This window comes from Limulus polyphemus, unplaced genomic scaffold (assembly GCF_000517525.1).
Source record: "Limulus polyphemus unplaced genomic scaffold, Limulus_polyphemus-2.1.2 Scaffold981, whole genome shotgun sequence".
NCBI classification, from domain to species: Eukaryota; Metazoa; Arthropoda; class Merostomata; order Xiphosura; family Limulidae; genus Limulus; species Limulus polyphemus.
In genome coordinates, this window is record NW_013666591.1 from 324,723 (window position 1) to 346,138 (window position 21,416).

General features: G+C 34.5%; 1 protein-coding gene across 2 annotated transcripts in view; it reads left to right on the top strand.

Moving 5' to 3' along the window:
* LOC106461534 (sodium-dependent dopamine transporter-like) overlaps positions 1-13,702 on the top strand; it is an 85,974-nt gene extending 72,272 nt beyond the window's left edge. The window contains exons 15-17 of one of the 2 annotated variants that reach the window (XR_002611000.1): positions 3,507-3,581; positions 11,651-11,772; positions 12,291-13,702. Coding sequence is in view for 1 of the 2 variants with exons in the window: in NM_001314098.1 (NP_001301027.1) it covers positions 3,507-3,581; positions 11,651-11,674 (99 nt within the window). In the remaining variant the exon portion in view is untranslated. 2 annotated transcript variants of the gene reach the window in all.
* Positions 13,703-21,416: the final 7,714 nt, after the last annotated feature.

Here is a 21,416-nt window from a genome sequence, read left to right on the forward strand (position 1 = left end):
TGTTTTTAATTGTGTACCAGTTTAACGTTGAATATTATTTATGATTTTAACTTTATACACAAGTGCCAAAATACTATAATTGGTTCATTGTGTTTGGAAGATTGAAAACTCAAATAGTTTAATCTATACATCCCAACATTTCATTAAACTCATGTGCTATGTTTTATGGTTTCATTTAGCTCATTTAGTCTGTTTCAAATTTATTTTGTTTCAAATATATTCCCCATTCCTTGTAGCATTAGTTCACAGTACATGCAGTCTGTTTGAAATATTTTGATGCTCCCTTGTATCATTAGTTCACAGTATATGTAGTCTGTTTGAAATATATTGATGATCCCTTGTATCATTAGTTGACAGAACATTTAGTCTGTTTGAAATGTATTGATGATCCATTGTAGCGTTAGTTGACGGTATTGTTATTCTGTTTGAGATTTTTTGATAATTCCTTGCTGCATTAGTTGACAATACATTTAGTCTATTCTAAATTTATTGATATTTTCTTCTGCATTAGTTGACACCACATTTAGCCTAATTGAAATCTATTGATGATTCCTTGTATCATTATTTAACAGTACTATTACTCTGTTTGAAAATTATTGGTCATCCCTTTTAGCATTATTTAACAGTACTATTACTCTGTTTGAAAACTATTGATGATTCCTTGTATCATTAATTGACAGTACCACTACTCTGTTTGAAAATTATTGATGACCCCATGTATCACTAGTTAACAGTACAGTTAGTTTGCTTGAAACTATTGATGATCCCTTGTATCATTAGTTGACAGTACAGTTAGTCTGTTTGAAAACTATTGATGATCCCTTGTATCATTAGTTGACAGTACAGTTAGTCTGTTTGAAAATTATTGATGACCCCTTGTATCATTAGTTGACAGTCTGTTTGAAAACTATTGATGATCCCTTGTTTCATTAGTTGACAGTACAGTTGGTCTGTTTGAGAACTATTGATGATCCCTTGTATCATTAGTTGACAGTACATTTAGTCTATTTGAAAACTATTGATGACCCCTTGTATCACTAATTAACAGTACAGTTAGTTTGTTTGAAACTATTGATGATCTCTTGTATCATTAGTTGACAGTACAGTTAGTCTGTTTGAAAACTATTGATGATCCCTTGTATCATTAGTTAATTGTAGTATTACTCTGTTTGAAAACTATTGATGATTCCTTGTATCACTAGTTAACAGTACTATTACTCTGTTTGAAAACTATTGATTGTACCTTGTATCACTAGTTAACAGTACTATTACTCTGTTTGAAAACTATTGATTGTACCTTGTATCACTAGTTAACAGTACTATTACTTTGTTTGAAAACTATTGATTGTACCTTGTATCACTAGTTAACAGTACTATTACTCTGTTTGAAAACTATTGATTGTACCTTGTATCACTAGTTAACAGTACTATTACTCTGTTTGAAAACTATTGATTGTACCTTGTATCACTAGTTAACAGTACTATTACTCTGTTTGAAAACTACTGATGATCCCTTGTATTATTAGTTAACAATACTATTACTCTGTTTGAAAACTATTGATTGTACCTTGTATCACTAGTTAACAGTACTATTACTCTGTTTGAAAACTGTTGATTGTACCTTGTATCACTAGTTAACAACACCGATGCTGATGTAACAGGTTCTATCAGAGGGATAGTTATCCAATACAAATAGTATTTATTTAAAAATACCAGGGATGCAAACACTAGCACTTTCACGGCAATTACCAACTCAAGTAGGATAATGTGAGAATAAGAAATAAGTGAGAGACGTTTTGAATGAAAAACATACAACATTTATTAATACTAAGAAGAATAAGCTCTAAACATTCTAGTATTTAAGACATCTTTAAAAAGACAAAATAAAAGTTATACTTACTGGTAAGCTGAAACTTGTTTGGCTGAAGCAGGGGGTGTAGCTGGCTGATGCAGTTGTAATGGGGCAGGAGTTCCTCATGTGGATGTTTTGATGCTTGTAAAAACTCTTCCGATTTGAAGCATTTTGCTGATACAATTATTGATCCGTTTTATGAGGATTATAATGAAGACTAGAGTGCTTTAAGATATCCAGGATAGTAAATGATTAACAATACATAATTTTCTGGACTTTACAGTCTAGTGGTGTATTTAACTCTATGATCTATAGTTCTGCCAAGTTCTCCAATATATGACTCTCCATATGGATAATGAATACTGTAAAATTCGTTTGCTTTATTTACATAGTTGCTACTCAGTTTATTAAAAAGCTTCCAATAGTCTCGCCATGTTTGAAATAAATACTTGACTTGTTATTGCATCAATCTGTGGTGTTGATTGGGTTGTAAACTTAGTCAAAGACTGCTGAATAAAGCTTGGTAGATAATCATTGGCTTGAAGAGCCTTATCTTTGGGGGCTTTTCTCATTTTTTTATTTGGCCTTCTTAATTTTTTCTTGCAATATTTTTACAGAAACAAATTGTCTATTCTTCGTGTTATATAATGTGAATGATCAAAATTACAGATTTCTTTTTTTTTAAGTGGGTTGGTTTTCTATAGAAATGGTCTGGTTGAATTAATGCCGATGAGTGAGTGATGTCTGGAAAAATATGTGATCACTTTCGTTTTGTTGTTATAGTAAAAATACACGTTTTGGCTGAAAGAACTGAGATGCCAGAGGAGGCTCTCTAAATTATCTTGTTGATGAGGCCAGCTGAGAAAAATATCGTCAATGTATTGTTTTCAAAGTTATAGTTCCATGAGGGTAAACATTGTAACGTTCGATTCAACGTTTTCCATGTAGATGTAAGATTAAGAACACATTAAAAGGCCAAAAGTATGTTTTTGAGAGTGTCTTTAAACTCGAATGACATTTCTTCTGCACTGAAATATTAGACCCATGATCAATTCAACATATGTATGTTGTGTGGAATTTTATAAAGTCCTTCATATTTTAACAACGAGCAAAGCCAGATCAACATTAAGTCTGGAAATTAGGTTTATGATGTCAAAGTTTACAAATCAAGATTTATGTTTGTTTGATGATGTATCCTATTTTGTAGCAAGAGTTTTAGTGTGTTTTTCAAACGTTTTTAAGCTGTTCATGAGAGAGATCAGGATGGTGGTGAAATAATGAGCTGATGTATGGTAAATATATATTGATGAAAGGTACAATCAGATGGAGACATAATATGACACCTAGAGGTCTCTAGTCTCTCTATGGGGATCTAATAACGTTTCGGATTGTTAGTAACGATCTCTGTCATGCAAAAAGATTGGTATTCATATTGATTATATTCGTAGTTCTTAATATAATAAGATTCAATCACAATTGTGATATTTATGATGTACACGGTAAATTATTAGTATGGACAAGAGTTTTAATTATAAATTATTAAATTCTATTTTCTTGCGTAAAGGATCGCTGCTTCTGTCGAAAATACATTTGTTTTGGAACGAAGGTAATTATGATTTTTTAATCAATTGATAACTGTATCTTTTTTTTTCAGAGACATACTGAAGTGACGGCTACAGGAAAGGACCTGGCACATCCGGTTGATGAAGTGGTCATAAAACAGTTTCACGTACGTGTCCATTTATTAAGTTGTATCTTTAGTCCAGATTCTAGCCCCAGTAAACAGTAGGAGAGAAAATGTGTTTATGATTATTGTAACTCATTTATTCATCCCAAAAAGCTATTCTTGTTGTTTGTCTCTGTCAGGGTTACTGACACCATTCAAACTTAATAATATGTGATAAATTCATTAATATAGTACATCTTATGTTTCTTTTTCGCCAAATGAACACTTTAATATAATATTTGAAGAAACTACAAAATATTTTCCTAACTTTTCTAGCTGATATTTACTAAATATGGATTTGTATTTTGAATCCAGAAAGTAGCAAGTTACCATGTTGTATTATTTAATCTTGATATCATCCGACAAGGTCTAACTTTGGAATATAAAAGATCAGCAGCAGGATTATTAACATGGCTGTCACGCACTAAGCCCATAAACACTCCCGTTGTCCATTATTTACACCTCACAAATTAAACATTACTAATCAGCTTTTTAGTTACTTAATACTATGGACATCCAGATCAGCTGATCCATGGGAAAACAAGTAATTGTTCCTTTCCCAGATAGTCCATTGTTCTTTACTAAGATTAATCACTAATACAAGCAGCACACAGTTTTGCATCTTTAATTTCGGGTAATGGCAGCATTTATATTTACCTAGATATATATTGTACCTCGACAGTAGTATGCAACAAACGTAACTTGAACACATATTCCAATAAAAAGCTTAGTAAAGTATAATATCCATGTTCATTTGGTATGAGGCCCGGCATGGCCAGGTGCTTAAGGCACTCGACTCGCAATCTGAGGGTCGCGGGTTCGAATCCCCGTCACACCAAACATGCTCGCCCTTTCAGCCGTGGTTGCGTGATATAATGTGACGGTCAATCCCACTATTCGTTGGTAAAAGAATAACCCAAGAGTTGGCGGTGGGTGGTGATGACTAGCTGCCTTCTCTCTAGTCTTACACTGCTAAATTAGGGACGGCTAGCGCAGTTAGCCCTCGTGTAGCTTTGCGCGAAATTCAAAAAACAAAAAAAAACATTTGGTATGACTATTTTCTGTAAAAACGTTTCTGTTGTTTCAGCGCATCACAACACAATAGGCTATCTACACTCTGTCCAAAGTGTGGAATCAAACCCCCAAATTTTAGCATTGTAAGTCCATAAAACTACCGATGACCCACCCGGGGACCTAAAAACTAATTTAATGCAAAATATGTAAATACCCACTTCATTTAGCGAACAGTGTTTAAATGTGGATGTAATAAACAATATGGCTGAAGAAGCTGTAAGTAAAGTGGGAGCTGCTTTTGCACCCCACGTCCTAGAGCAATTACACAACTGCCAAAATAATCTGAGAGTAATTATTGTGAAAGTAATCTGGATTCAGCATAATGACAGCAACTCTGTGAGTATGCCACTGTGCTTGTGTCAGACAAAAGTAATTCGCAACCACGTAGACAGATGATGCACATCTCATAACAAAACCATTAACCAAGCTGCCCTGGAGCTATAGGGATATAGTCAGTGCTGAGATATGGTGGATTTTGAAGGATAGAATCATACAATCTTCAGACAGTGCTTGGCAATCACCAATGGTGATTATCAGAAATAATTTAGATGGATGAATACATTGATACACATTGATAACTTTCACTCCAATGGATAGAATAATATCTAGATTTACTGGAATTTGCTCGTTGGTTCAACCATTTATTCCTGACCTCTGGGCACTGGAAAGTCGAGATGAATGACAAAACTAAGCCCAAAACTACTTTAAGTACTTGAGAGGGCCTGAAGAAACTTTGTGTGATGCCATTTAGTCTGTGTAGCACACTTGTCATCTTTGATACAATTTACACTAAGTATGCTCCAATGGGAGAGATGCTTGATCTACGTTGATCATGTTTTGGTGTTTAGTCACGAGTTTCAGTCTACTGTTGGGATCCTGGGCATGTTTCTTCAATGGATAAGAGTGGCAGCCTTGAAACTGAAATCAATGAAATATGTGCTTACGAATATACAGGTGAAATTCCATGTTCACCTTGTAGGAAGGGATAGATTCTCGATGGGGTCTGTGAAAATTTCAGTGGTTAGGGATTGGCCCAACCCATGATTGAAGAAAAGGTCCACATATTCCTCGGATCCACATCATACTACTAATAATACTTGTGCCAATTTATCTTAGATCACTGCACTATTGTCTGAATTAACTAAATATGAAGTGGACTTTAGATGTACTGAGGGCGGTGATCGTGCATTTTAGTCATTAAAATGTACTTTAATAACATCATTGGAGATAGCATAACCATGACAATATTGTTCATTCCTGACTACTTGTACAACAAAAAGTTCACGATCTTTCGAGTATCTCACACCACTGAAATAGATTATAAAAATGGAATGGATGAACGCAATTTGGGTCACAACTTTGAAAGAGTATGGCTTTGATGCATAATATCACCTGGACCCACAACACAGAAATACTCTCAGATTGTATCGCTAAATAATGAGATCTTGTCCATTGAATTTCTTTATCCTGGCCACTGAAGGGGACTGAAAGCTATAGCAGAATTAGTGATTTTGAACCATATAGATTATTCCATAGATGGATGGGTGCCTCAAATGACACTTCATGACAATTACTTATCATTTAGCAAGGTACATCATAACAGCTGGAGATTGAGGAACATAGCAGATATATAACCTGGGGCATCTTGAGCGTAGGCAGAAAAGCTATACCATAATTATAAACCACCAGATGTAGTTCTCAATCTGTACTATAGCTAGTGGTCTACAGAGCTCTTAGATACGAAATACTACAGACTTTGCATAATACAAGGGGTGTATATTACCAACGTACATATGTGTTAACATTCAAAAGTGTTTTTGTAGCTGTATTTGCATTGCGACATTGAGTGATGGTGCACACAGTGTAATGTGTACAACCACGAGGAAAATTGCACAAATCAGGATAAATTTTGAGAAATAATTGTTGTTTCTGCAGTGTAGAGAATATGCCTGGTCTTCTTACAGAGATAGAAAGAGGTAATTAGTATTAAGTGGTCATTTTTGATTACGTCACCAAAACTTATCCATTGGTTGATACAATAGTGCATTCTGTCACTGACGTGTTGGGTGTAAAATAGATAACATGATTTGTAACACAAAAGAAATCCATATGAACCAAGGCGATAATTTCAAAAGCTAGTTATTTTCAGTGAGATACAACGTTTTGGGTGTGATGCAGATGTACAATTCACTGCATCACTTTATGTCTGATTGTTCTGCAGAACAGGTAATGCAGCCTATTAAACAGATGCTTCAAAGTTTCTTACTTCTGACTAAACTAATAGAGATGAACACTTGCCATATATCATGAGGACCTATTATACAACAGAAGTAAATTGGTTGTACTCCAAACATACACGTTTTGTCAAGAAGTGCCAGTTTCTGTGGACGTGATGTGTGGTTTGCTCTTAAAGATGGCATGTCAGAATGTCCATAAGAATAAGTGGAGTGCTTGAGGACTGCATTAGTTGATGTCCATAAATTTGAATGTCAACAATTAGAAAAGGCTATCATAAGGCAGAAGGGATGCTATGAAAGAGCAGTGAAAGTATTTACGTTCGATCAAGGAGACTGGGTATGGCTTTGATATGAGAATATGTCTTGAAAGCAATTAGGCCTTGACAGCTCAGTCACTCACACTATAAGTTACAGGGTTTATATGGCGTACATAAGCAAGTTGAAAATGTTGATAAGCTCAAACCATACAGTCCAAGAGGAGTCAGATGAGTAAACACAGGTGACGGAGCTTGGTCGACCAAGATTCCAAAGGAGACTTCATTAATATGAATGGGAGTAACTGACAGACCAGCCATAAGTTAGGAAAATATGTTAGATCAATAGATTCACTGCTCAAAATAAATGATGGTCCACACTTTCCAATCTTTCAAGTGGTGTTTCATGCGATAACGATTTTATTATTATGCAGTTAGGAAAGATTATGTTAGTAAGTGTGGTTCCTTTGAACATTGTCAACTTGCACGACTGGGAATAATTGCTAGGATTTTGAAAACTAAGATACAAGTGTGTTGTGGCCTTACTTTCCGTAGTATCATTCACACTATTTAGCTGAGTAGTAGTGGAATTTTTCTGGAGGAGACCATACAACAGTCATTAGATTGGTAGCTAGGACAGCTGATATTACTGGATGCAATGCCTAAAATATTTCCAGTTAGCAAGACTAAAAATGACCAAGAGGATTTCTAATGGATCAGAAAGATGAAAATACTTCGTGGTATTTGCTTTCCAAATACATATTAAAAGGATTTATAATGGATCAGAAAGATGAAAATACTTCGTGATACTTGCTTTCCAAATACACATTAAAAATATTTCTAATGGGTGAGGAAGATGAAAATACTTGGTGATACTTGCTTTCCAAATACATATTAAAAGGATTTCTAATGGGTCGGAAAGATGAAAATACTTGGTGATACTTACTTTCCAAATACACATTAAAAGGATTTCTAATGGGTCAGAAATATGAAAATACTTCGTGATACTTGCTTTCCAAATACACATTGAAATAATTTATATTGGGTGAGAAAGATGAAACTAGTTCGTGATACTTGCTTTCCAAATACGCATTTTGTGATGAATATTTGTTTTACTAGTGAAGAATATTTTCAGCTGGGTCGATCTGAAATATTCATGAGCTGTTGAAAATATCCACAAAAATGAAAATCAGTGAAAATTTCTTATTCATCATACCAATAATAAACTTAGTATACCTAAAGTTTTATTTGATTTTGAAGTAATATGTGCTAGAGGTAGGATTTTGAAAATATGTACGGTGAATGCATGGGTAACCAAAAATTATGTACATGCTAAACACTCTTACTTACGCAAGGAAGGGTATAAAGAATGTCATACTTTATTTATTTACACTATATTTAGTTCGGGGCTTGAAATCTTACTAACACTTCTGATGGTCCTTTTTGTTTGCCAGATTCTGATGTTCTGGTCGTAGTTGTTCAGACCCCTCCAATATAAATCTATAGATGTAATAGAGTACGGTATATAGCCAGTCAAGGTTTTTGTGTTATTATGTTCAAGATTTGACGGGATTCTTTAGTTATTTCATTCTAGTCCCCTGATTGGTCGGCAGTAAGTTTCCGGTTTTACAACGCTACAATCCGAGGTTAGCTTCCTCGCGGTGGGCAGAAATCAAATATTGCAATGTATAGTTTGCGCTAAATGAACAATAACAACAACAACTTTAGTGTATTTTCATATGTTCTGAGGTCACTAGTGGTGTAGAAATTGTAATTTTGTAGATACTCCCATTGTATTTGTTTTGGGCTGTACGCAATCTCTGTAATAATTTGATTGTAATTGCCAGTATGTATATGTTTCTAGTGTAAGGGTATCACTGTTTACGTTGCATTATAGTCATTATAAGTTCAATTTTTGTTCTAAAAGGAACCATTCCTTTCTTTGTTTTACATATTACTTTTATAAACTTTATTTTGGGGGGAGGATTTACACTTCTTTATCATTAAAGGGTGTTTTAGCATTCTTACATATATATATATGTATTTCAACGATAATATGATCATGGATCTTGAGTTGTACTTATGATAAAAGGTTATTACATTGTATTTATTGGTAACTATTTTTGAGTTTTATGTGACCTATTACAAACTTAAACCACAGTAACAGTTATCCACTCGTTCACGTCGAGTCCCCAAATCAAGCATCTTCGTCCTTTAGACAATGTCCTTCACATGATCCCAGGAGAAAAAGGTCAAAGGAGTGATGACTTGCCAATCGCGGTTCCTTCCTTGTGTAACATGATCCCTGGATCTTGAAGCAGTCCTTTAATCATTTCCACACACTGTACGTTATCGTTTTTGCACTAGAGTAGGCTACTTCATCTCTGGTAACCACAAAACGCACATAGCCTTCTCTTTCGCTGTTTTTTTTGTCGTTGTTGTTAATGACGGAGCATGCGTTGTGCGTAACTGCACTTATTTGGGTAAAAAAGTGCATACACGTGCCCTTCATCTACCACAAACCATATGTTCGTAATTGATGCTGTCTTGTCTCGGTTTACGTTTGTGATACGTCACATAACCTTTGGACATTCCGTATACTGTAACTTTGATTTTATGCTTACCTTATCACGTTGTATAAGTCTTTTGTAAGGCGTAAGAAATAAGGTATGACAGGCTGATCGCGGTTTACGTTGTTTTGGGTGACGAATTAACATTGCTTACCTTCTGATGTATATATTTGGCTTCACAATTAAACACACTCAGTTATGAAGGCACGGCTTTGGGATAGTGTTATTATGATACTTAATATACTATATATATTCTTGCCGAAAGTAAGCTATCCGTAGAAAGAAGTATTTGCAATATGTATTGAGCCAAGACATGATGTTTTCATTGGTTAGGAACTTCGAAAGATTGAAATAAGAACATTTACAAGAGTATAAAGCTCCAAAAAATGCTCATGATTCATCCAATTATACTTGATTATTTGTAGTTAAGCACAAAGCTACATAAAGGGCTATCTGTGCTCTGCCCACCACGGGTATCGATACCCGGTTTTTAGCGTTGTAAGTCCACAGACATACTTCTGTGCCACTGGGGGATCTTAATTATGTATTCTCACTAAACGTATAGACTATAGCTTTCATAATGCAAGAGCTGGTTCCAATAATCTTATGCCACCACCCACCCCTCGTCTTTTAGACTTGCTGTAACTGAAAGAGAGCAAAGTAATAAAAGAATAAGTATCGAAAATTGGCTGATATGCTTTCAGAATATACCAATAACTTGAACCTAATTCGAGCCAGGTAAACAAAATTAACCTTTCATGAAATAAGATAATTCCAAGGTTCCTTGCCAGTTTTTGTACCTAACCTAGTATCCTTATTTAAAAACAGTTGTTCAGAATGATCTTTACAATGTTGCATATTGTTCAAAAATACGCTACACTAACGTCTTTTTCCTTGATTAGACTTAAATATTATCACATTTTTACATGCTTTACTCTGTAACTGTATATATATTGTTCTAGATATCTGCACAAAAAACCGAGGGAAGACTCTGCAAGTCATTGTCACGTTAACATTACTGCCATCTTTTCTTTGCAACACATCCGATAAGTAAGCTTTTATCTGGAGAAAGTTGCATTATACTTGCAATCACAAGACTAGTTATGCTAGACCCCACCAACAGTCGTTTTTGTACTCTCATTTAATTGTTCTAAGTACTGTTTTATCCAACAAATGTTTATTGCTTATACTAATGTTAAAACATTTTCAGTTACTAAAACGATTACTGGTTGTAAAATTCCACAAAAAGAATAAATGAAGTATAGGTGAAGAAGAAACCTGCGATTTTTACAACCATCCAGAAGGTTTCGTGAAATGATATTTAAAACTAATTCATGATAAGAAGTATGAATGCAGTGTTGAAAGGCGGTTTTAAACTTCCTCTTATTCACTATAACTCGTTAAAACGTTGTGGTAATTTTCTTAAAGGACATTTTATGTGATATGTGGTTTAAACGGCCAAGTGAGAACCCTCGGGGTTCAGACATCCCTAATTTAGAAGCTTAGAAAGTGTATAACTTTCATTCCAAATAGAGACTCTCTGTTATTTTTATAATAACCCTACTGCTGCAAATGTGTAATGTGTTCAGTAGTACACCTTGTCTCGAATCTTAGTCCTTCCAATCTGCAGCCCGATAGCTAGGCCACATTTGGGCCATTTGAGAAAACAAATCGTAATGTAGAGTCGTTGGGCAGTCATAAGCTATGGTAGCGTTCTCTAGCGCTTTAATGATATAACTATACATAAGTACTAAATCATCAAAACCTGAATTATGAGAATAAGTCACCATCCCATAATAAACAAAGCTTAGAGCTGAACTGTAGATGCTTATAGTTTCTGTTGTATGTAATATTACCCACTAAACTCATTGGTTCGTTAAGATAATCGTAGCACACCATACACTTTCAGTATTTTAACACAGAATTTTCTTTCACAGATGAGCCACTGGGTGTATGTATAGCTGCTAAGAATAGTGACTTATTTCCCTTACCAAAGAGGCGTCTGGTGGAAGTAGAAAACATTATTATTTCCCTCTGATCTAAGCGACCAACAGTCTAAGTTAGTATTTCGCGATTATTTGTATTCAATTTACTTTTGTATAGTGATTAAAGTACTAATAATAACCACTTAGTTGTAAAAAACAAAACAAACTTGTTTTAAGGACTGTAAAATAAGACAGCTTGTTCGTGTGATGTTTTGACGTAGCTTTCACCGGGATTTCCGGCTATTAGTTTATCAAAGGGGGAATGGAATACACCAGTTCTAGTAAATAGTGAAGAAAATAAGACGATAGAGAATATTTCAACTTGATGAGCAGTTAGTAACGAATGATGAGTAAATCAAGGAACTAAAATTTTAAAAGATACAATATTCGATATGTTTACAGTGAGTTTGAATTATGTCGGTTTTGTTCCGGTAAAAACTGGATCATTTTGTCTCATAATTTTTGTCAAGTTAGTTATTAGAGGTTTGTATTGTATTTCTACATAGAGTATAGAATGTTGAAATAAATAACTTTAAAATTACTGGACGTTCCTTCTGTCCCCATGCTTGTTGTCTATCTTCCTGTTCTGTAGATGCTTCTCTGGAACTCTTGGTCACCAGGATAAAGACAAAGCATGGTTTGTGATGTAACAAATGTTGTAATCGATATAAATAAATGATAATTCCCCAAGAAGTCTTGGGAATTCCAGTGTAGTAGAATAGCACGATTTAGTATTATAAATATCAATATGTCTTCTTAACTAGAAATCAATAATTCTCAATGCTTGTTGGAGATATTGACACGTAAAGTAAAATGCTACTTTAAGCTTGGCTATCTATTTCTCTTTAATACTTAAACTCACGGGCCATTCAACAAGGTTATAAGATCAACGTTTAGTGTCATTTTTAACCTTTAATTCTCATGCGTTAGGCAAATATGATGTAATGTAAGTAGTTGTGTAAATTTTAAAACGCTGGTTATGTTGCTATTTTCCACAATTATATAAAAACTTACCCAGAATTCTAACGTAGGTTTAAGAAATGATTTCGACTTTATTTCTGGTCCTGTTTCTGTAATTATACATGTTCAAACTAAACATAACCACTTTTTTACACAGAACAGTGAAATTCAACCGTTGGTATTACGAATTCAGATCTATTCCTGTATTTGTTTTTTCAGGTTATATAGACACGTTTTAACTCAGATGACTAAATGTCAGACACTTGTATCACAAACATTTCAACATTATTCTTGTATTACTATAGTTTAAGCGTTGTTTGACACTGTAGAGTACGTTTTCAGAAATGGCTTGAACTAACTATCTATATTCGTGTTTTTAAGTTATACGGCTACGTTTTTCTTGTGTGACTTCAGTTCTGGCTTTCACTCCAGGACTGTGTGTGACTTTTTTGTTGTACAGAATAAACCTACCCAAACCAAAACTAGACAGAAAGATGGCTTTTCTTTGTGAGTGTAATTAGAATACCCAGACCAAAACTGAATATAAAAACAGCTATTCTATTAATATTCTTAATGATGTAATCACAGAGATAGCTTGTTTAACGGAGAAGCATAAGAACTTTACCATATCTGATCTTTATAATGTATTTACCTATCAAGTCTTAACATGTATTTAAATGTATTGCTCCGATATGACTTGTTTCGTTTCGTCTAATACCCTCTCTCTCTTACATAACTATTTATTGTATTTACACTATAATGATATTGAGTTTCTTTAGTTTTAACTTAATTGACTAAAGAAGTTTTATTGTAAAGGCTGCCGAATCTCGCTTTAACTGAAACAGAACCATTAAAGTGTGTATTAGCTCTCTGAGTAAACCTATTTAAATCCTGTGGTTGGTGTGTTTTAAAGGCTTGTAATCTATGTATGAATCACTGAGTAATTTAATCTTGATGTTTTCATGTTTTGTCTACACGCGATAGAATAATCGTCAGTTGACGGAAATCTATTTCATGTATCGTGCCAAAAATAAAAATAGAGTTGTAAAGCGTCTTGATACTTTGTTATTTGATTATCAGATAGTATAACATAAACGCCAGACGAAAACGAATCATTTAGTCCTTAAAGGATGTCCTTTCACACACACACATCCTTAGGATAAGTAACATTAAGGCCCACCCTTTACTTGTCATGAAATCATCGATTCCCATTCAATTCCTGTAAAATATATGTCTCCACTACTGACCACGTAACTCATTCCATAAATAACTCACCCTGTTCGAAAATTAGAAAATTGAAGCCTAACCTGTATTTTCCAGTATTTAAACTTGTGTATTCTCGTCCTATTATCTTCAGAATGTAGTACAAAGAACTTGGAGACCTTTAGTTTATTGATCCCCGATGATCTTGCAAATTTCAATAAGAATACGTCTTATCTTTCTTTCTTAAGATAAAACAAAGCCATAGATCTTAATGTATCTCTCTACGATAATCCGTCCACCCCAAGAATAATCCTAGTAGGATCCCCCTGAACCCTATATAATAAGTCAATATCCTTTCTGAAATAAAGAGACCAAAATTGTACACAGTATTCCTTCTGACTTGAAATCAGTATGTAAATAAATACACACTAAAATAATATTGTCTTACTACTACCAATAGAGACTGCTTTAATGGCTTGAGTGATTTATCCACTACCATGACACTACCATTTCCTTCAATCACATCAGTTAATCAGGAAGTTTAGAGACATATTTCTCAACATGGGTATAGGCCTGAAGCAGCACTAATTTTTCTCTTTTTTTTCTTAAGCTCTACGGTATCACTTTTTGCTATGATCTAATCAATCACTGAATGTTAAGGCCCTTATTACTCATTTTACACCATTTAACATATTCGAATTTAAAGATCATGTTTTTTGTTACTAATATGAACACATTGGCTTTGACAAAAAAGTGTGCTTTCATCCTTCTGTATACCATGAAAAAGGCTTTAGTTTGGTTTGCAACACATTTCTGTATTAAAAGTATTTGTCTGGTGCTAAAAATTACCCCAAAAATAATATATTCGAACTGACAGACATTTATTTCAATATGATAATATTCATGAAATTCAATTTATTCAAAGCAAGGTGCAAAACACAAATGTTCTTTAGTTTTCTATCAGTAATATTTCCACTTTCTCTTTTTCAGTACCCTCACCTTCCATTATGACATTTAATCCAATAAAGACAGTCATAAATGAGCCCTGTAATTTTTCGTATTTTTAACCATTAGTTGCAATAATATCTTATAAAAAGTACATAGAAAATCAGTTAACAAGACAATGGCAAACAAAAGATTACTGAATCACCTGAAGGAAGACTTGGAAAATGTATCTAGGTCCTGCTTTGTTTGCACTATGAATACTAATGTCCTTGTGGCAAGTTCTATGATCTCCACAACTTGAATCCAGCTGTGGACATTTAGGTGGCCTTTGCTACAGGCAAGAACTTTAACTATTTTGACGCCAATGCCATCTGGTGTGCCTTGGGTAAAAATTAATCTCCCATCTCAGCTTTGTCTCATAGTTTAACCCACTATGGTACCAAGTTAGCTATTCTAGTAAAAAAAAGAAGAACTCGGCATTGGAAGCTTGTACTTCGTACACTGAGGCAATTAACGTCTTCATCTATATGACACTGAATATGTACATCATTCAGAAGAAGAATATTAACAATCCCAACTTCTGTAACACTTCGTAGCTGTCCAAAATGACAAGACCAGCAATCTGAAATCTGTTAAAGACAAGAAAATAGATGTTCTGTCAGAACAAAACCATAAAAAACATTCTGCCAACCAAGGATACTCTCGTTTAACCCTCAAAATGTTTTCCTTACCAAAGCTAGAATTTATACATGCAGCATATTGACTTTACAGCACACACACACACTCCAGACAGCTGGAGTTGAACTTAGGATAAGAACAGTCTGTTTCTTTGTAATTAAGCACAAAGCTACACTAAAGGCTGTCTGTGCTCTGCCCACCTATATACATATTCAACCATATACATTGGTATATTCAACCTACAAGCCAATTGGTTGATTTTTTCTGTGTTGCTTTCAGATTATTTGCGTAATCTTCAATCAACGATCTCAGATTGGTTGACAGACTCATACTTGCTTTAAGATGAGGCAAGATGAACACAACTCTAGCATCATCACCAACTTCAGCTACTTCAGTTTCATTAACACTTCAAATATCATTCCAGTGTAAAGCTGAATATTTATTTGCCAATAATTAAAAAACAACACTATGAATCATCTCCTCTTTGACAGATAACTGTGTGGGCTAATGCAGCCTATTTTCTGGGCAGAAAAGAGCTCGTATTTTGCATTGGCTCTATCACTGTCATGGCATCAACACAATAGACCTTAGCCATATTAAAGCACAGATCATTTCTGGGTTTGGTATGGCCAACATCGGATTATTATCCTGTTAAAAAACAATTTACCAACTGCACACACGAAAGTAACTGATAATTTCCACAATAAATTCACATGAGGATGCCAATCTCAGATCTGACTACATTTGTTTTATGAGTGAAATCTATTAGTCACAACCAGATATCTACCTCTAACTAATAACTAGTCTATTTCTATTGAATAAAATGAAATCAGTATCTGTTGGTCAGAGTGGTGCTATCATTTGAAGAGCCTGATATACAACGAGGTTTTGGTGATTTTCTCTTCAAAGATCCATGGTATGCAGATGAGATGACATCTTGTCCCTTGTTGTAACTGGCTGTCCTGTCTTCATGAGTTAGTGATCAGGTGAATCTGCTGGTGGTTCTAGCCTTGTTGATCCTCTGGAAGTAGTCTCGACAGGAACGTCATGGTCTTCATCAGAATGAGGTTCTGCTAGTAAATTCTTCTCTGGAATTACCGAGTTAGCCATTATCTCACTGATGTACTTCCAAAGATGATCATGATTGATGACCTTAGGCCTGGATCATCCATCTACTGGCTTCTGTAAACCACATCATTGATTATTTTCAGTAAAGCATATGATCCCTCCTAGCACCTGCTTAACTTTAGTTCATTATTTCTTGCAGCATGGTTTGTACAGCCATACCATGTCACATCAAGGGAATCCAGTCTTATCAGCATTAACACCATAGCAATTTTTCATTTTATTACTAATTTATTTAATTCTTTCTCGGGTAAAGTTGTTTAAGCCATCGATGGCTTTCCTTAATCTCTCTACCTATCCTATATATGACTCTTTTGATGACTGTTCTCTAGATAAGAAGGAGTACAGAAGATCCAATGGCACTTTTAGTTCTCTCCAGAACATCAGTAATGACGGTGTGTTGCTGGTAGCTTCATGTAGTGCTGTAAGATAATACATCAGTAACAGTGGAGAATCTTGATCCAACATTTTCTTATGTTCAATTAAATCCATGACTGTATGGGTTAACAGTGTACAGTTGGATCTCTCCATCATGCTAGCAGAAGACAGATGAATGGCTCTTGTCCTGGTCTATCTAATCCTAAGAATTGGACATTTCCACAAACATTTCTGATTTGAAACTCTGTCTTTGACCAGAGAGAAATTAGATGAGCATACTAAATTTTAAAACAAATTCTTTGACGATTTTCTTTGCAAGAAATACTGCTTCCTGGTTAGGAACAGCATATGCTTCTGGCCATTTGGTGTAATAGTCCATAACAATTATGTTTCATCTATTACAACTGTTATTCTGGGGAAGAGGGCTAAGCAAATGAATAGTGACTCTCTCCAGTTATGCTCCAACACAATACTGGTGTAGCTGCCTGTGTTGTTTATTTTATAAACCTATTGACTCATAACAGACTTCACAAGTTTTGCACCAATTCTCCACAAACCCACGGCACCCAATTTTCTTCTTAACACTTACGTTTCCAGCTGGTCAAAGGTTGTGGAGTTGGCAGAGAGCTTCAGAATGTAGATATTGGAAAAGTACCAACTTTAGTCATTGTCTCTGTTGTTACGTATTACAATTTCAAATAGTCTAATACTGAGTTAAATTGCAATTTAAGTTTAGTAGTTAAAGAAATGCTGATATGTATCCAATTTATGATATTTGCCGATAAGATTGATACACACATTTTTCTTTTTTAATACAAATATATTTTAATATACAAACAGTAAGACAATATACAATTATAGTTATTACAAATTATTATTACCAACAATGATTTATATACAAAAGTTTTACAATGCAATATAAAGTCTTTCTTGATATCTTATCGAGGGTTCACGATGAGCGAGTTAATTACGAGTTGATGTAAGTACAATTCACTTACTAGGGAGCTAGCTAGTTGGGTAATGTTTTCGTAAAAGTACTAATGTCTCACGTGAATCCACTGAAGTTAAATGGTTTGTAATGTTCAAAATTTATAAATGTTCCTGGTCAAATATCTACAGTGCCCCGATTAATAAGCGTTATAACAATCACAGTTATAGCTTTCGAAGTTTATAGCACACCAACTATAGCAAACCAATAGTAGATACTGTTTATAGGCGCATCGCGTTGGATATATTTATGGGCGTGTGGAGAGTTTATCGAAACTTCAAGTTATGTAACAATACAAACACTATACTAGCATTTACGTACACACGTATATTGTTGATTCTTATATCCGAGAATCGTCTACAACCTTAGAGAATAGACTGGAATTTCGCAATTCAGATTTAACAGTATAAGTTATGTACATTTCTAAATATAAATTTAACTTAAACAAATATTGATATAAATATATATATATATAATAGTAAATCAGTCACACACCCCTCTTTAGAGAATTAAAAATTGGCATTAGACAATTTTTAACTAAGATATTATATATATATATATCTATACATTGACAACAATACATTAAATATAATACATTATTCGTAGAATTATAACACTTCAATAATCATGACAGTATACAACACAATCAATACAAATAACATTATGATCATAAAATTACATAGTACATTACATTACATGGATTATCTCCAGATCATACTCTCATAGTGATAAACTGCAATTTAATAGTATGATGTTTTTTCTTTCTTTCTTTTTTACTTTGTATTTTTGTCCAATGGTGGGTAACAATACTAAAACCATGTCACCAGGATAGAACTTATGTTCTTCAGCCTTATGGCCATAAACGTTTTTCATTCTAATTTGGGATGACTTCAAATTTTCTCGAGCCAATTCACAAGCATTTAAGAGTCTGGACCGAAACTTGGAAACGTAATCCAATAAGTGCATTTCTTTCAGATCATCTTCCAACCATTGTTCCTTCAGCAACTTCAAACGACCATGCACTGAATGGCCAAACACCAGCTCAAACTGGCTAAACACTAACGACTCCTGAAATGACCCACGAACAGCAAATAATAATAAATTAACTCCTTCATCCCAATCTTTTTTTAGTTATTGAGACAGTAAGTTTGTATCATAATTTTCAAGGTAGAATGGAATCTATCAAGAGCACCTTGAGATTCTGGATGATACGCACTAAATTTGATTTGTTTAGCACCAAGCTAATAAATAACTTGTTGAAACAACCCTGATATAAAATTTGATGCCTGATCAGACAGAATATCTTTGGGCAAGTCAACAAATATAAAGAAATTAATCAAAACCTTAGACATTTTTTGGGCTGAAATATTTCTCACAGGGAAACGAGTGGATGCGCACATGAAAGTCAACAAATACTGATTCCCTGATCGATGTTTTGGTAAAGGTCCAACACAATCAACAATCACACAACTGAAGGGTTCTTAGAAAGCTATGATAGGTTTCAAAGGAGCAACAGGAATTTTCTGGTTAGGTTTTCCGAACAACTGACAGGTATGACAAGTTTTACAAAACTGAGAAACATTTTGCCTAATTTTTGTCCAAAGGAAATGTCTTATAATTTTGTCTTATGTCTTGTTGACACCTAAATGACTTCCCATGGGCAACTTTCAATATTTCAGAACGATATGCTTTAGGAATAACGATTTGGTAAATAATAGCCCAGTGTTCTGAAGCTGGCACATCTGGTGGTCTCCATTTCCTTGCTACTATTATTTGTCATTCCTTAAATAGTGGGCAGGTACCAGAGGATTGGAAGTTATTTAATGTAACTCCTCATATTAAGGGAGGTGATAAAAGTTTTCCCAGTAATTACAGATCCATTCGTCCTACATCAATTGTGGGAAAAATTTTGGAAAGTCTGATGAAATATGCTTTGCAAAGTCATTTAACAAAGTTTACAATTTTATTAGAAACTCAACAAGGTTTCACTAAAGGAAAATCTTGCTTTACAAATCTTTTGACATTCTTTGAAAAGGTTACTGCATATGTTGATGAGAGTAGGGGTGTAGATTTATTGTATCTGGATTTTTGGAAAGCATTTGAAAAGATGCCACACAAAAGGCTTGTAGAAAAAAATTATCTCTATGATATGGGGATAAGTTAGCAAATTGGATAGAAGAGTGACTGGATGGAAGAGAGCAGAGGGTTGTTACAAATGGAGTTCAATCAAACTGGATTAATGTCATAAGTGGGTACCTCAAGGCTCAGTCTTAGGACCTTTGCTCTTTTTGATTTACACCATTCACATAGATGAAAGAGTGGTCAATAGATTATTATTTTGCAAATGATGTTAAGTTCTTGGGTGTTCCTACCTATGAAGACAATGCTACTGATTTACAAAAGGATTTAGATCATTTAGTGAGTTGGGCAAATGAATGGCAGATGGGTTTTAATTATACTAAATGCAAGATAATGCATGAATTTTATCATAATTTGAATTATAAGTATTGTTACATCTCTGTTCGTTTGTTAATTTTCCGTAAGAATTATTTCCGAAGAAACTTTAGCGATACAAGTCCTTTCTTAAATAAAACTAGTTTATTTTTTCTCAATACAACTTTGCAATACACTTAATTTCCACAGTCACTCTATAACTTAAACAAATGCTATAATTCACAACGAACGATTCACGTGCTTGACTCAATTGTCTGTCTCTATCTCTGTCTGCAATTCAATTCCATTCTTGCCGTCACTTCTTGGCGGTCTTATATACAAGAATACCGCACATCTAGTAAATACTCGAGCATTTACAAACACTACAAACACAAAATTAGAATTCAACAAAGTATCTTAATTTTACGGGACATATCTTCTTCTGTACTGGTCTCCATCTCGTTGGCTTCTGCTTCACGTGGGGTTCATCTGCTCCATCAGGAATTGTCCTACCATCGGTAACAGTCACATCAGTGGTAGTAACTTCATCAAGGGTTTCACTGTTTCTCTTCTCAAAACCGAGTAGAGTTTCTTCTTCAACAGTGGCTTTTTCAAGTGAGACGTCTTCAGTGGCGTCTTTTGTTCCGTTGTTCACTTCATCCCAACTGAAATGTCCTGGACCGTGATAACGCCAAAGCCTGTTGGCATGCACCACCTTTGGCTTACCTCGCCGACCACATTTTATTCGGAAAGTCACTTCTGAGAGACGATCCACTATGTCATATGGGTCTTCCCATGGAGAAGACAACTTAGGAGACTTCCCTTTGGTCTTCCTGGGATTATACAACCACACTTTGTCTCCCAGTACAAAGCTGACTTCAGTAGATCTCTTATCAAAAGATAACTTCATCGAATCAGCAGACGTTTTCAAGTTTGAATGCACTTGATGGTGAATATCATCTATCCTTTCCGATAACACTTTCACACACTCTGACACATTTTCAGGCA